Source organism: Coenobita brevimanus, chromosome 41 (assembly GCF_032717465.1).
Source record: "Coenobita brevimanus isolate Jiangsu-jjx chromosome 41, ASM3271746v2, whole genome shotgun sequence".
Taxonomy (NCBI): Eukaryota; Metazoa; Arthropoda; class Malacostraca; order Decapoda; family Coenobitidae; genus Coenobita; species Coenobita brevimanus.
In genome coordinates this window covers 18,682,407-18,700,830 of record NC_136994.1, presented here as the reverse complement: position 1 = coordinate 18,700,830, position 18,424 = coordinate 18,682,407, and the positions used below count along the sequence as shown (strand labels likewise).

The 18,424-nt window shown below is 36.8% G+C and overlaps 1 protein-coding gene across 1 annotated transcript in view; it reads right to left on the bottom strand.

The window, feature by feature from the left end:
- Positions 1-18,424, bottom strand: part of EndoA (SH3 domain containing GRB2 like, endophilin-A) — a 67,681-nt gene that overhangs the window by 11,270 nt on the left and 37,987 nt on the right. The window contains exon 9 of the mRNA XM_080270569.1: positions 10,001-10,081. Coding sequence (XP_080126695.1) covers positions 10,001-10,081 — 81 coding nt within the window. The remainder of the gene's footprint in view (positions 1-10,000; positions 10,082-18,424) is intronic.

The following is an 18,424-nucleotide window of genomic DNA, read 5'->3' as shown; positions in this document are numbered from 1 at the left end:
AAATAACTTGCTGTACCCTGCATCAACCCTTCTTTTTCTCTAGTTAAGCATATCATCTAATCACACACCAACATCCACTCAATGGGAAAAAAAAAAAGAAAAATCCAGCACTTATCAGGCATGAATGTAGAATGTAAGAATCCGAAAAATCTTAACTTCAAACTTGCCAATCCTACACAATGACATGGTGGTTCCGACATAGGTATGGAGAGAGGTGGACTGTATGTGATAAAAATAATGATAGAAAAAGTTTGTTAATATTAGACAGTCCAGTTTGTAAGTCTGCATTCCAAAATACTGTATATCTTTTTAAATTCAAATGGTGTGCTTATCTGTGGAAACTGGTATAACAGCTCTATAGATGGGGAGGCATTTGTGGCCACCCCTTATGGGATTAAGGGGCCTGGCAAAGGACAGACAGACAGAGTTAAATAGATAGCAAGGGAACAAGGCAATTTTCCTACGATTTACTGAGGACAACATATGAAACAATGCCAAAAACTGTTATTTATAAGAAGGTTTTGTAGTACCTGATTTATAACCACCAAAAAGAAATTTTAATTAGTGCCACAACCTGCATGTCACAAGAAGGAGAAAAAAAACGTATAGTGACCTATATAAAGTCTGAAACAGGGGCAGACAACACAGGTAAATGCTGTATATTTATAGAGTAAAATGAGAAAAGATAAAAACATGCTGTGAACACCATTTCTGCCTGGGGGGGATCTTCCATATTCAATCCCTGCTGCTATCATTTATTTTTCATTTATATTTATCTATGTCTTTTTTGCTAAGGACATATCTTGGGTTGAAAGGGTTAGAGAAAAGAATCTCCATAAATCCCTTCACCACCAAAATATAAATGTAATTCTATTCCTTACTTCTGCCAGATTTTATGCATCTTATAAAATACCCCCCCAAGCACAAGTGATTAAATCTATTTCTATAAACTACAGCCTTACATCTACAGAAAATCTTACACAGAAACTCTTAACTACATTTAAAGTTTCGTTAGCCTTTGGCAGCTCCTGGAAACCAATGTTCTGCAATTTAGACGTAGAAATGGAGAGACGGCATTTAAGTATTATTATTATCATTAACATTTATAGGACAGATATTTACGTGGGATTCTGAAAACAATTTTTTGTAATTTAATTAGGACACACAACATACAAGGAAACAATGAAAACATTCTTATGATTAATAATTCAGACTGCAATCCAATTAGTGACAACACAACTGACTCTATGCTTGACGTGAAACAGAAAATGTGCCAAGGCAGTTACTGTGCATCACAAATGGACCACTTCTGTGACTCAACAGGCACTGAAAAGGCTGACAAGATTACAAATGCCGTAAACTGTAAGTCAGGCACATCATGCAATGCTATGAGGCAACGCAGTAAATAAACTCAAATTTAAAAATCTTATCAATGGCTTTGCTCATTAACTTCTGGTATACTGTAATAGTCAAATTTACTTATTTAGGTATTTTTTATCAACAACGTTAACTAATAACATAATGCTTTTAGTATCCAAACTTAAGTTACACTAAAAATTTGGAATGCATGTAGTTTTTCAATTTCTAATAAAAAGCAACATTGAGTTTTATCTATAGTGAACATGCAGACATAAAATGATGCTTGGAAATTCACATTCTGACAGGAACTCAAACCTCACTTAATAGCGGCTGAAATAAAGTAAACTAAATTTTTGCATTTAATTCCTGAAGTTCCCCACTTCTTAAAATTCTAAGATCCATTCAGAAGCCACAGATACATTCCACACAACACTGATCAACACCATTCAACATCATTAAGTTGCTCCTTCAACATCAAGCAGATATTACACATCAACACCCGCACAACTGAAAATTAAAGGACATAAACTTACAATATACAGTACTTAAAAATCACAGCATAAACCAGGCACTACCATACTAATGATGTGTCAGGCCAGTCAACATCACTGTCTTCATAACATGCAATTGTGGATTTACCTTAACCTGGCCTAGATTTATGCTCTTTTGCAGCTTATTCCACATAGTTCACCGGCAGAATAAGACAACACTTTGGCTCTACATCCTTACCACAGCACTTCTTCATGACAAGCCTCATATTCTAGTGTTAATCGCTCATTACAGCAAAGTATTCACGATAGAGAGATGGCAATTTTAGGCCAAGTTAAAGTAAAAATGGTCTAGTCACAATTTCAAATGCATTGCACTCTACAAACTACTGCAATAACATAACTACACCTAGCCAGTCATCATCATCCTTGCCATGCTATTCAGAAATTTATTACCTCAAGCAAAGTCAATCACTAAACAAAAGTCCATCAACAAATCCAATGTAAGAGGAATGCAATCAAGCTTCAAAAATTACAGCACTGAGTGTAACCAACCCAGTACATGTTGCCCAAAGATAAAATTGACCGTTTGACTCTGATATCTGGCTCCAGTTAATGAGACTATTTTATAAGGATGCCTTCATGTGGTGGCATTAACATAACTTGGACAATTACATAAAAGTCTCTCAACTCTCCCTATCCCCAAAACAGGATGGTGGACGGCAGAAGAAGGGCAGCATCACCCTGCAGTCCACCAGGTTCTTGTCTATATAACCCTGGAGACAAAACAACAATGATCTGGAAAAAAAAAAATCCATCATCTAATCCTATGTTGCCCTTCGAGAAGCAGAGGAGCCCAGGGCTAGGCAAGTTTGTCCTGACATTTAAGTTGACAGTAACCAGCCTCACTCATAAAAAAAAATAAATTAAAAAAAAAATAAAATAATAATAATAATAATAATAATGACAATAATGTATCTATTTTTTTTCACATCCAAGAATATTAATTTAGCCCACCCAAAAATATTAAAAATCAAAATGCACTACAAACAAGCGCTGAGAACTCTGTATTGCTGGTTCACATCCAGTAATATTAATTTAGTTCAAGATATCTACCCCAGACAAAGGGTTAATGGCAACTCAAACACCTGCTACAACCAAGTACTTCTCAACCCAAACAACTCAAGATGTAAAACAAAAAACTCTCCAAACTTACATTTTGTACTTTTGGATACTGTGACTGTGGGAATGGCCGAACCAGAAAATGGAAATAAGAAAAAATAATTTGTAAATCATCAGGAAATAACTAATATCATAAGAAACTACAAACAATATGAACTGAATTATGAAAGCCAATAAAACAACATACAAAAGGTACAAAATCACAAATTATCATGAATTTTAAATCATAAAAATTCCCTACATGAACTTTCAACACCTTAAAACACATCATAAGGAAGCCACTACATCACTGATACATTCAAATTATAACTGCTGTAAAAAATAAATAAACAAATAATAATAATAATACTGAAAATAAAGGTTAAATCATAATAATCATACCATAAAAAGAAGCACGGTACAAAGTAAACACTGTATCCAATAAACTAACAAATGTGACTGAATTCTTAGGTTTAACTTCTGATATCAACCCTTGGACCTCATGAAGCTTCTACATGGCCATGAAACTTTCCTGACATTAGCTAAATTATAACAGCTGTACTCATTTTTTTTTTAACTGAGGCGAAGATGCAACTGACGGGTTGGTGATGACTGGTTGAATGCAGCCTGCCTGAATAACATCGTCATATTTGGACATTTAACTGCATTCAGCCAATCATTAATCGGACATGTTGCATTCTGCCAATCATTATTTGGACATGTTGCATTCTGCCAATTATCACCAACCTGTCAAGTGAGCCTCTGCCTCGATTTAAAAAAAAAAAAAAAAAAGAGTATAGCTGTTTATTAAGACATAAGGGCTAAATAAGGTAATTTCTTAATGCATATCTGTTTTCTCAATAACAAATAAAGCCATCTAACACAGCCTACAGTAAATTGAACAATCTGTTTCCAGCTGAGGCTTAAGGTTAAATAATGCAGCAGTACTCATAAATCTTAAATGCCTCACTACAACTACTGAAAAAAAAAAAAGTAAATAAATAAAATAAAAAGTTAAAATCATATATTCCATATTTTTAACAAATTGCTGTAAACAAGACGGGAAAATATAAAATACGCAGACTGCATCGATATGAAAAATAAAGACCAAGCTATTTCATATGAAGATAATCCACGAATCGTTAAGTTATACACAGCTTCCTCTCAACATTCATACTCACTCTTCTCAACGACTTTCAACACTAACTCATTCAGTCTTTTACTACGTCAGTTTAACTTTATTTCTGTAATTTCTAGATAACATTACTCAACTTAGGAACATTCTCTCTTACTAACAGGGTTCATGAAAGGTCTACAGAATCTCTCCTGTCTGAAAAGTCTCTCCCATAATGAGTAAAATAATCTACAGAAGGAAAGAGTAACAGATGACATCCACAATGAAAATGAAATCGGTGTAGGAAGAGATGAAAACATAAGCAGTACACTACAGGGAAACAATAACACAAATGAGGTAGAGGATGAGCGGTAGAATATCACAAGGGTAAAGTAATGTAAGTACCAGTGGATCAGAAAATATCGGAGAAGGGAAATGGCAGATGTAATGCTGTAGTAATGATAGTACAAAGTTAGTAGTACTAGCACAGGTGGCACATATAAAATGGGGGTGGTAGTAGTAGTAGTAGTAGTAGCAGTAGTAGTAGTTGTAATAGTAGTAGTAGTAGCAGTAGTACAGTAGTAGTAGTAGTAGTAGTAGTGGTTGGTGCCCTGTCATTTATCAAGCTTAATCAACCTCCATACCTCACTTCCTCTTGCACACAATCACCACATCCATTCACCTTCTTCCTGGCTTCAAAACACTTCCTCTTCAAACACACAAGTACCCTTTTCACCCCCCTATCTACATCCACACTCTCCACATACTGTAACCTCACCATTTACACACTCTCTTATATAACCAACTGAATTCCTTTTTCCAATGTTCTAAATCGCTATATTTTTATTTATTCATTTATTTATTTGCTATCCACTTTTTACATACCACATACACAATCCACAACAGTCCCAATTCCACATTTCTTTGTTCATAATCACATTTTTTCACCTGGATTTTTTTTTTTTTTTTTTTTTTTTTTTTTTTTTTTTTTTAAATAGTTGGTGAACCTTCTAAAGAATTTTTGGTGAAAATTTCTCAAGAGATCTCAACATTTTGTAATGTAAGCTTCCAAAATACTGCATGGAAAAAAAGTACATAAAAATTTAGTAAAACATCTGAAAGAAAAAATAACCAATATACATTACTTAACAGGACGGTGTAGAATTTTAGAACCATATGACATAACGACAACACTCTTAATTGATGATCTTGGCACTAAATGCATATCTAATCTTGACTGTAATTCATCTGTCAGTATTTTGTCATAAGGTATATGATACCTTATACCTAATCAGAAATAAATGTCAGTACTGTAATTTAACTAGACATCTTCTACTAACTCACAGACAACATACAGGATTATATAAAGCAAATATGAAAATCAACACAGGTACTGTTCATGTATTACCTTGTGGCTCCAGAATTGTTTACCATCCTGTATTTATCAACAATAATTTCCATGGGTTCATTCTTTATCATTTCATTTCACTCCCAAAAAACAAACTACACACAGATGCAAACACACACACACACACACACACACACACACACATGCAACTACTGTACAAATTACCAAAACAGTAGAATTATTTACTGCATCAATACAAATACATAAAGTAGCATTTTCAACACTCCAACACTCTGTTATAATTATGCAACACACACTGAACAACAAAAACCAACCAATCAGTGAACAACAAACTTGCAAATAGGTAGAAAATGTGAAAATATTAACTCCTTCAGACTGAGGACATCTATAATTTCATTTATGACCAATCCATACAACTTTATTCTGCACAAGGGAAACTTCTTGAACTGCAGGAGTTAGTAACAGCTTTAATTAACCCCTTAAAGAGTGGAGGAAAATCTTAGGAGAAATTTTAAAACCTAGAGGGGTTGTATGTAGACTTAATCAACCTCTTAAGTATATGAGCTGAGCAAAATCTTTGGGGAAAAAAGAAAAAAAATCTGATGGGAGTTTAGTAAGCAAAGATGACAATCATCCTGAAGGAGTTAATCATGAGATTAAAGAACGAAACTAAATAAATAAATAACACAAATAATAACACGATGAATTAATGTGCAAGACAGTGAGTGGATGCCATCATGACAAGGTGGCTGGTGTGAGTGGTGGGGATGTGCTTACGATCATCGCAGGGTGGGGAGATGTGCGTAAGATCATGACAGCAAAGGTTGTGTGCGTGGAGAGGGAATATGCATACATTTATCACATGGTAGGTTTACTTAATAAGAAATGTGCGAATGATCATTGCCAGGTTGTCATGTGCGTGGAGTATGAGGGAGTGTATATACATTAACTGCAGGGTGGGTTATGTGCATACTGTACGTTCATCGACAATTAGGATATGTGCATGGGAGGGATGTGCACAAATTCATCATAAGGTAGGACATGTGGGCAGGAAGGATGTGCGCAACTTCATCGCATGGTAGGTTATGCGCATATGATCACTGCCAGGTAGCTAATGTGCATGGATGTGGAAAGGGATGTGCATCGGAGAGAATGTGCATACATTCATTGGAAGCTATGCTGTGTGTGTGTGAAAGGGAATGTGCGTACATCAACTGGAGGCAAGATGTGTGCGTGGGCCAGGAGGTGCATGACATTATCATAACATGAGGGTGCTTGAGGGAGTGACACAGTGAGTGATGGGTATACACTGCTAGTGGATGAAGCAATGCAGTGTGTGTGTGTAGTAGAGGGGGAGAGAAAGAGAGAAAGGGCAGACAATGGTGGATCTTTAGGAAAGTGCAAAGAAGTACTGTATGAAACAGTGAAGGATGGGTTTGGCTTAGGGAAGTGAGTGCTCGAACAATTGCAACACACCACATGCTGCAGTTCCTAACCCCTTCAACATGAGGGCATCATTCATATACTATTCTTGCTACATAAAGGGGTTGGACAGGATGTTTCTACATGGTGGCACTGCTATACATCAAGCAGTGTAATACAAGTGTCCTCACCTCCCTCCCTATCTCACAAATGGACAATGAACTACAAGAGAAAGGGATCTTCAGCCTGTGCACCACCAGATTCACAACCAAAGAACCAAGGGCCACAACAACAAATGCTATAAGCTGATGATTATATTCAGTTTAGGTAAGCTTTTTGACATAAATGGGTTAGATGCCATCTTCATTAACCCATTCACTGCAAAAGGCCTCTCCTAAACTGTAACATCACCTGTTCAGCAGCAAGAATATAATGAAAAAGACATCCTCTGTCTGAAAGAGTTGAGGGGATATACTTTAGGCTACGACACTCTACAGTTTTGTCAAATGCACAGAATTTCAGGGCAGGGAAATCAGAAAGGCTGCTGGGGAGAGGGAGCTGAGGAAACATTGGAACTACAGTACAAGCAGTCCTTGTTACAAGTATGGGAGGTTTTCTAAAATATTGCAATGCTTCCCATATAATTTGTACTGTATACTGGGAGATACTGACAAATATGCTTTACACACAGCACGGGAAATCTAATAGGCAATCTTTCTGCAATTTACAGTCGGGAAAAGAATGAGAGAGAGGAAGAAAAAAAAAGTGACAAATAACAAGGGCTTATGGTACTGTATTGGAGATGGAAGGGGTGGTGACAGAAAAGGATGGGAAAGGATTGGAAGGCTGCCAAGGACTGGAGGCTACGGGAATGCCAAAACTATGGACTGCACTTTCATGGGTTTAAGTGGTTTTCAGACACCTCTTCCTTAAATAGTACACTGAACTTTAGCCTCTTCAAACCAGTCATATAATTACCTGTTTATTCTTATCATCTCCAATTATATTAAGCTCCAGAGACTTTTACTTCAGAGGTTAGAGATATATTTAATTTACCCATCAAGTGCAAAAGGTTATGCCAAGTGCAATAAAATAATCTAGAAATGGGACTCTGAATCTGAATAAAATACTCTAGAGACAGCACGAATCAATCAAACACACTACCAGATGGAGGGGGTTAACCTGCCATACAGAGAAACAGACTGGAAGGGAAAAGGTGCTTAAGAATTTCCAAAACCCATGATATTTTGTGACATTCATCTATTTCAAAATGCAAAAACTCTGGGGATGCATTGGCAAGGGATGTGGTTCGAGTGGAGAAAAGCTATTACACTATGCTACTTCAAAATGCTGATATCAACAGACCCAGGGATGGCAGAGGATAATGGGGGGAAGAGAAAATGAGAGGGTGGAAGAGAAGCAAAGCAAGAGACTTAAGTAGCCGAGTTTGAAGGCTGCAAAAGGAAAATGGAGGAGGGGATGTTAGGATTGGGCCATGTGGGACTAACTGTACTTCCTCACCATCACATGCCTTTGCTAATATAATGCACACTCTCCTACATTACATGTTGAATATCTAATTAGAGTATAAAGTACAGTAGAGGCATCAACCTATGATCAATAATTTCAGTTTTACAGAATACACCATATGTCAAGAAAGTTTGATGATAACGGGAACTATCTTTCATTCGCTTTAAGGGCCTCGTACAGCACTATTAGTTGTCAATTAGTGCTGTTTCAAAGATCTGCAGTTTACAGCCTCAAAGGGCATTATAGGGGAAGGCGATGATTACTGTGCCATAACATGGGATAAAGCCATCCAATATTTACACCTGCAAATAAATCTTGGAATACTTATCCCAGAAAGTTTTTTTTTTTTTCCCTTTTTAAATAAGGAATCAGCATTACAGGCAAACTTTACATCAATAACTTCATCCCATGCTACAAAATGTTTCAAGATGCTACAAAAACCACTTTAAACTGTACATATCTACACTGCACACACAAATTTTTACAGCCAATATTACCACACCTCTACTCTTCACACCAATGAGCCATTTTTATCAATACTGCACATGAGGCTTTGACTTATAATACAGTGCACACATATAACACTTAATGTTTGAGCTCTGTGCCACCACTGTGTTATATTCAGTCTTCTTGGCAGGCAAATCCAGCATGCTTATTATTAGACATATGTCATTAGGTGTGCTTTAGCAGTGGATGGTGAGGTGCAGGAGGGATAGGCTTATTTACATATAGGATGATGCCTATGTTACTACAGTACAGGGAAAGAGGGAGATGGAAGGAGAGGTAAAGGAAGGAAGGAAGGAGAAGTATTGGGGGGGGGGGGCAGGGGAGGAAAGGAAGAGAGTAATCAAAGGAAGGCTAGATGGAAAGCAGGGAGAAGGAAGGAAATGGGGGAGAAGTGGATGAGGAGAATAGAATAAATGAGAAAACTTTCAGGTCATAAGCTTTACCATTAAGTTCTCTAACATTTTTTATTTCTAAGGAAGACCACTGTGACTTAGTGCCACACTGTATTAAAAGGTGTGGCATTCAAAGAAAGTAGGAAATCATATTTCTCCTGCATGGAATAGGGACTCTGATTAGTAGAATCTGAAGTTCTTAAAAAATCTGAAGTATATAAAGGAATTTAAAAGATTCAGGAAGTTAAGGTTTAGTATCAATATAATGGACTTTTATAAGAAACGGAATACTTTTATGAGCAGAATAGAGAGACTTGGGAATTTCAGGAAAAAAGAAAGCTGCAGTGATGTTTGAACAGCTTCAGTAGGGTGGGTTTCAGAAGGGCTGAAGGAAGTTTCAGTGAAAAAGGATGAGTTTAAGTATGGTAGGAATGGCTTGGGAATTTTAGGATAGCTATTTCCATGGGATGGGACAAATTCTACAAGTGTTAAGTAAATTTAAGTGGATGGGGAGTTTTGGAGCAGGTGGGGCTGGGGTAGGAAGGCAATTTTACAGGGCCAGGCTTAAGCGTCAATGCAGTGGAGGGGGTCGGGAAGATTTTTTTTTCTGGGGGGGAATTACTTTTTCTTCTTTTCTTTTTTAATGATAAGTGCGCACCTGGGTATTGTGGGGTGTGCGTGGGTGTGTGGACTGGCGAGCGGGCCGGCGAACCATACGGGGACCTCTGGGGGGTGGTGGCTAGCGAGTGGACCCAGCGTTGGCAGAGAGACAGAGAGAGAGGGAGAGGAGGCAGAGTCACCCAGGTAAACAATGTGTGCAGTGGCAGCATGGTGGTGGAGGTGGTGGGTGTGGTGGTGGTGGTGATGGTGGGTGTGGTGGTGGTGGTGATGGTGGGTGTGGTGGTGGTGGTGATGGTGGGTATGGTGATGGTGGTGGGTGTAGTGATGGAGATGGTGGTGTGTGGTGGTGGTGGTAGGTTTGGTGGTGGTCAGTTTGCAGGTGGTTATAAAGATGTGTATTGAAAACATGGTAATTGTTGCAGTACTGATGATGTCTAGCTTGCAGAAGAATTGATGAGAATTTAATAACAGAATTTTTAGTGGTAAGCAAAAGGGTGGTGTGATGAATGATAAACGATAAGGTATGTGTGGAGAATGAGAGTGGCTTCAACACAGAGATTAGTGTTATTGTACCTTATGATCCACTCTGACCCCAAAGTACTGCATAGAATACTCACATGACGTCTGCAGAGGGAGTAACTGGTCAAATGTATATGAGATGCTATGCTGGTAGTTGTGGTTGTGATGGTACAGTGGTGGTGGTGATAATGTGGTAGAGATGGTGATGGTAGCAGCAGTGATTGTGGTAGTTACGGCAGAAATAATAGCAATGATGGTGGTGGTAGTGATACTGTGGTAGTGGTAGAGATGGTGATGGTAGCTCCAGTGATTGTGGTAGTGGTAGTTATGGCAGAAATAATAGCAATGATGGTGGCAGTGGAGACTGTGGTAATGGCTGTGGTATTCACGGTGGTGGTGGATGTGGCAGTGATGGTAGCTGTGGTGGTGATCATGGTGGTGGTTCAGTAGTATTCAGTGTGGTAGTGGTAATGGTGGTAGTATTTAGAAGTGGTTGCAGTAGTAATGGTGGTAGTGAAGGGTGATAATAAACTACCATACCTTACTGACTAACAAAGGTGATCATTTGGTTACTATAATTATAAATGCTACTTAAACTTAGCATTAATTCCTTATATTACCCAAAGTAACTCTATAAGCTGGTGGGGGATCTACAGAGGTAAAAAGTAATGTCTATTTTATCTGTACATAATTATACACGTGTGCTATTTATACTAACGATGCAACTACGTAGCCTTTTGAACTGAGTGACAGCCTTTTAGTTTATTTTTGCTCCTGCCTGATGATTTTATTCGGCTTAGGAAAATTGTCTCACAGTTAAAGTAATTGATTAAAGAAATATATCCACACTGGACATCCACTGTTACACTCATTTTACTCTAACCTGGCCTAAAATTGCCACCCCTCCATCTTGAATGCTGAGTTGTAACAGAAGGCAAACACTACAATGTGATGATGGTCACACAGATGTGCTACTGAATGTAGAGCTATAGTACTGTCTATCTCTGCCACTGAATTATGGAAAATTAGCTTCAAAATTATGAAAACCTAGACCATGTTAGTGTGAAAGAACTAAACTTACAAAAGTACACAGCATCAGGGTTTGAATTGTGGAGTGGGCAGTGGGCACCATTTAACTTGAGTGTCCATCTACACTTTGTGGGTGAGCGAGCAAAATGAGTACCTAGGGTATCATCTAGAGGAGGTAACTATGGTAACATTGATGATGCAGTGGCCTTGTATCCCTGAAGAGTGAGTAAATAACCAAACACAGGCTTAGAGGCCTATGTTTTGAAGGGGAGCACGGCACTTCACAGCTTCATGGCATCTGCATCCCACTTTAACCTGCCCAGTTTTGCTGAATAAAATCATGTGATGGCAACAATTTCATAAAAAGATCTCTCTCAGCTCAGTAGGTTAATTGCAATAAGTGACAACTCTACCAGAAATACTGTTGTTTATATTTATCAAGGCTGGACTACTAAATATACAATGCTTTTATAAATATTCAAAACTAATTATTATTGGTAGTTATCAGCGTACAAGTTAAAATCATTGAAAATTAAACTCATAACCAGCATTCCTCTCTCATCGTATGTCTATAACTACTGCAATATTATCATAAATATTTGCACTTACTTTCCATTAACAATCGAGTCTCTTCATAATTCTTTTTTAAACGCAAGGGAAAAGGAACCAAAGGCATATGAGACTCCTACTGCCTTTATCCTAACCTGATAATCATTGTTCAATCCATCATTCACTATTTACTTCACCATCCATATATTAAAGAATGAATAAACTCTGACCCCCAGCTTAAAATATGTCCTTACTCACTATAATACAACATTTTTTTGTGTTGTCATTTTTCTTTTTCCTATTTTTTTTCTAAGCTTCAGAGGGATCCACTGTAATGATGGAGTTAAAACACCCAACTCCATTTCAAAAAGTCTCTCAAAAGCTTAAAACAATAAAAAATAATAAATACAATGATAAATAATAGTAATAATAGTGATAGTAGTAGTGGTGGTGGTGGTGGTAGTAGTTGTAGCAGTAGTAGTAGTGGCAGTAGTTATAGTTGTAGTAGTAGTAGTAGAAAAACAATAATAATCTTGCGGCAAAAGTAATACAAGACATGATCACTGTGAAAGGATTAATTACCATCTGATTTTGGCAGATGTGGCAAAGGAGCACACATATTCACTCTCTGGGTATGAAGATGAAGCAACACATTAAACACTATTAAGTATGTGATGCCTTCTGTGGGGTGGGTTTGCGTTGTGTGTTTTGGTCTTCATATTTTAGACTGATATGAGAGAGACAGAGACGCAGGAAGCGACAGTATGACAAAGAAAACGACAGAGGAAGAGAAAGTATGACAAAGAAAAAGATAGAGGAAGGAAGAGTATGAAAAAGAAAAGACAGGAGGAGACAGTATGACAAAGAAACAGACAGAGGAAGGGAGAGTATGACAAAGAAAGAGACAAAGGAATGGAGAGTATGAAAAAGGAAGAGACAGAGGAAAAGAATATTACAAAGAAGGAGGGGAAGAAAGCACTGAACAAAGAGAGAAGCAGGGGAAGACAAGTATGAAAAGGAGAGGAAGAGAGAGTGTGAAGAAGAAACAGAAGAACTAAATTTATGCTGCACAATAATACAAGTTGTGTTACCAGAAACAAAAATTGCATGTGATTAAGAAATAAATAAATAAATAAATAAAATAATAACTTTGAAGATATACTGTACCGGTAAATGTTGTACTGAACATATTAAACAGAACACAAAAAAACTTTAGATATCTGATGATACATATGGGAGAGGGAAAAATGGAATGAGATGGAGGGATGGAGAGGAGAGGTATATGGGAAAGGGGGGTGTTAGCTGGGAGCAGGACAGCCGAATGGCAGGGGACCGGGTGACATGGAGGCGATTTGTTTGCGGTCACCCCTTATAGGATTAAGGCATCTGGCAATGGATAGATAGATAGATGATCCATAATATAAAGCTGAAAATGCTCACTGCACTAGGTAACTAACTTAAAAAATAACAAAATATAAATAAGTAAATAAATATTTGCCATGATTCCAAAATATTTTGGAATCATGGTTTATGTGAAGCTACAGAATGTGGTGAATGTTTTGGCATATCAAAGCCGGGATTCCAGGGGCTTGAATGATGAGTGAATGGAAGCGTGGCCCATTGGACTGGGCAAACTTGGGCTGTCTGGAGATGCTACTCCTCACCCTGCCCTAGGGTAGGAAAGGAGGTCCGGATGATGATGATGATGAATAAATAAATAAAAACAGATAAATATGAAAACAGGACAGAGAAAGGAGTAATGGTTGTGTGGTGGGCAATGTTTACATTTTGATAATATGGTGAATGAAAACAATGGTGACTGTGGAGGATGGGGACAATATGTGATGTAGATATTTTTGAAGGACAATACACATTATCAACAAATTTTGATATGAAGGTGATTACAAATGGAAAATGTACAATAAGTGAATGCAGAGAGAGAGAGAGAGAGAGAGAGAGAGAGAAAGATATCTTCTGCAAATGCACACTAAAGACAATACATGATAAGAAAGAGGCACAAGACAATAGGACTAAATAAGAGACACAAGGCAATATTGTGATAAATAGTGAACTTCTGAGCTACTAATGAGTAACAATATCAATAACGTAAGGAACGGCACACCACCTCAATGAAAGTGAAGAAAGACTAACATGAAATATGGAAGACTGATAAAAAATGTTGAATATGTATTAGCTCAAAAAACATATTAATAATAATAAAAAATAAATAAATAAGCAAACTCTGGCACAACTAATGGCTGGGACCTCAACCACATTCAATTAAAAATAAACAAAAATGTTAGAACACTGAGTGGCATATACGTCTCTTTCTCAGTGTGCATTAGATGACAATCCTTGTGTATTATGCACATTCAAAAACCCTGCTGTGAGCTAAATCAAACTGTCCTTATTTATTTATTTATTTACTTTTGTTTTATGCAAGGAAAGAACCACAGGAGACAAACTCTGGAAAAAGTTGTCCTTTTCAAGACAAACTGAACAAAAGAGGACCAACTTAAAGATCCATTAATTTCAAATGCCTGGCTAAGTTGCATTTGAAAGACTGAGTCACAGACAAACGGACAAACAGACTAACAAGGACATTTCCAGAGTTGATCTGTTACATACAGGAATGACATGATTTTTGTCAGTCAGTAAAAAAAAAAAAGGGGGGGGGGGAGCCAAAAAATTAAAATACTTTGACTAGCCCTTCACTGCTAGGAATGACTGCCACTGGGAGAGCAATGTGCCACTTTAATGGGGGGGGAGGATGCAATGATAAGTTTTTTAAACATTGCAAATATGAATCACAAGAAAAAGCTGTAGTATATAGTTACTGTGATAAAAATAACATTATTCAATAAAATGTATGCAGCACCCTACGGTAAGAGACTGAAATCCAAATAATCTTATAATGGAAAAAAACAACAACAACTAAGAATCAAAACACAACTGCATAATCTAGCCTGCTTATAAAAAAAAAAAAAAAAAAAAAAAAATAAGTATACAGGGAAAACAGCAACTACACTACAATAAGAATCAAATTGCAAGAATTTTATAATATACAGTATAAAAAATAATAATGAAATCTAATCATTAACCCACAAGTACTACTAAATCAAATATTCCAAAAACTGTACCTGTACATTATTATTTCTGTATATATATAAAAAAAGAAAAGGTAAGAAGTCAGCAAAAAACTTCACTACATTACAAAATTTCAAGCAAATATATTCCTTAATAAACACCGTATCTGGGGGGAAAAATCAAACCAACATGCAATGAACAATACTACACAAAAATAAAACACAGTAAAACTTGGTAAGGCACAGTGGTACTGTACAATGAAAATACAGTAAATAATAATAACAAAGATAAACGAGTGTGTCGTAAATTACACTACAGTACACGCAAAATGTTATGCTGTAATACAGTATATAGATGAGAACAGGACCTAAATTGGAGTAAAATTTTTGGAGACGGGTAACGGAGGTAATTAATTTTTGGAGACGGGTAACGGAGGTAATTACTATGTGTAGTTGCCTTATTTACGTAAATTACAAAACCAAGGTGCCTGAGAGGGGACGCCTAACTATGGAATCACTTATATCCGTGGTTCTACAAATGGTGGACACCTGTAAACTGGTGCATGGCATTTTTTAAATTTTGTTTTTCTTCCTCCGTTCATATTGTTTAAAAATAATAATAAAAATAAATGAATAAAAAAAAAAAATGGTCCTTCTACCCCCATATCCCTACAAGGAGGATGGTGGATTGTAGGACAACGACAACCGCAGCCAGCAGTCCACCGGGTTCACATCCAGATGAGCCTACACTGACAACAACAGCCCAACAAGGTGCAACCCCTCCCACCCAGGCAAGGACAGACGGATAGTCAGAACTGATGTAAACAAATGTCAACTCCTTCCATGCTTAGGTCAGGTCCTGCTGGGTCTGGTTTGTTTAATACCCATAAATAAACCTGGATAACTGAACTGAATAATTACCTCTGATTTTTATATTTATCAGACATACCTATACATACTTTAAGGAGAAAACTTACTCAAGGCAAATCTGAATTCCAAAACTTTGCTTTAAAAAAATATATAATAATAATAACAGGGATGAAAATAAGTAAATAAAAAATACATATTAATTATAACTCACTAAAAAAAACTCAATAATTAGATGGAACAATGGAAAAAATAAATATATAAAAGGAAAAAGTGTCTGGAAAAAAAAATTCAAATAGGAGAGTCAGAAAAATCCATGACAGAGTACGACAGAGGCAACATACATGGCCAAAAACAAGCACAGATTTCTGACAGGAAAAATTCAAAATGGATATAAAATGGAAAAACTGCCAGGAACCATTCTTCAAAATCCTAGATCAATTTGAGCAAGATGCTGAATGTGCAAAAAATTACATACAGATACATTAGGGGGGGGGGGAACAGCAAAATGAGATCTTGCAAAAATCCATGAAAAAAAAAATCCAGTACTAGAAAGTCAAACAAGTCTTCAAAATATAATATAGAAAAAATAAAAAATATATATCAATGAAAAGCCAATCAAAAAGATCCTGCCAAAAGCCTGCAACATCCAAAAAAAAAAAGGAGAAATATAAGTTCCTGCACCACATGAGTCTCACGTACAAAGTCATTCCCTAGCTCCCCAGTGTGAAGCATAAGGAAGCAAAGTAGTTCTCGGGTTTGAGGTGGATGCATATTTCTGAGTAAAACCTTTAATATTTGGACTGGTCATACACACACAGATCACTAATACATGTGTTTACTGAAGTTTTAATTCATAAGTATCTAAGTATTATACCAATTTATTTGTGCTGCAAATTTAAATACTGTACGGAGTATTTGTGAAAACTGGATTAAAATACAGTATCTTAAATGTTTACATTTTCAATTGAAAAAACAAAAGAAATAAAAAAAAAGAAATAAAATAAACAGAGTAGTACATTAATCACTTCTCCCCAGGCACATTATCCATATTTTTATTCTTCAGTCCTCCACATGATTTCATTCATTTAAGAGCAACACCAAAGTAGTGAAAGGGTATCAGAGGCTGTTGGTAACCTAGCAAGCACGAAAACCACATCCCCTAAATAATTATTTAAATAAATTAAAACTGAAAAAAAAAAAGGAAGATAAAGAATGAAAAATACATCCTTGGACTGAAGAGATTAATGCAGTCAAAATCTTCCATCTCAAAAATCTAATTCAACACAATCTTCCAAATAATGAAGGTTTTACTGTCATACTGTAACACTCATATTTCAGTTGCTGTACTGCTTTGTAACGTTCAACAGATAAAAAAAACGAAATAAAATGCAATACACTCCATTACCTCCAAGTCTGATACTCAGGTCTGAAACAGATAACAATGAATTATTACTGGTAAACATGGTAACTTTATCATGAGGGAAGCTGTGTCTGAAAATTTAACAACTGTCGACAGAGGAAAAATAACCATAAGGCTTAGCGATATTGCTGTTGTGGCCCCAGACTCATCTAAACATGAACCTAGTAGACTGAAGGCTGTAGCTGGATAAGGAGGAGGTTGAGGGATGATTGTATAACTGGGCAATGGAATCACCCAGTTATATCAGTGCCACCACATGAAGGCACCCCTCTCCAGCAAAAAGGTTTAGAGAAACACCTACCACTTACAAGGTGGTCAGTAAGGCTCTACCTGATATTCTGAAACTTTAGCTTGATTCTGCACATCTACTGAGAAAATAGTGACTGTACTTGGTGGTCTAAATTCTGAAATCACCTAAAATCTTGACAGTGTTTAAATTATGACCTCAGCACTGGATACTGAAGTCACACTGAGTTCGTATGATACCAATGACATACTTAGCTAAACTTCAACCGATTCATAAAACAGGAAATTTACTTGAATAGCCTGTGGCCCTTCTACGTCTGGGATCTTCTTGGATAAGCAAAGGGCTAAAATATAATAGGCTAATTCTTTACTTGACTGGAGCTTGGGGAATGAAACAAAACTGATTAAGTCTCCAGAATTATAAACTACAAAGTAAACAGTATACTGTAAAGAGAAGGGAATAGCTTAACCCTTTCAATCTGATGACACTACTGTGATTTTTTTAATTCCTGCTACCTCCATGACTATTGTACTCAGTAAAAGGGAGATTTCTGGTAGTGAAGGAACTGATGAAAGCTATGCCGATCACACACACACACACACACACACACACACACACACACACACACACACACACACACACACACAGTCACTCCTGAGCTGAACAAAGTTACCTGTAGATAGCTGGAACAAAATGAAAGATACATCACCGGATTTAAGGGGTAAAGACAAGAAGTGCAGA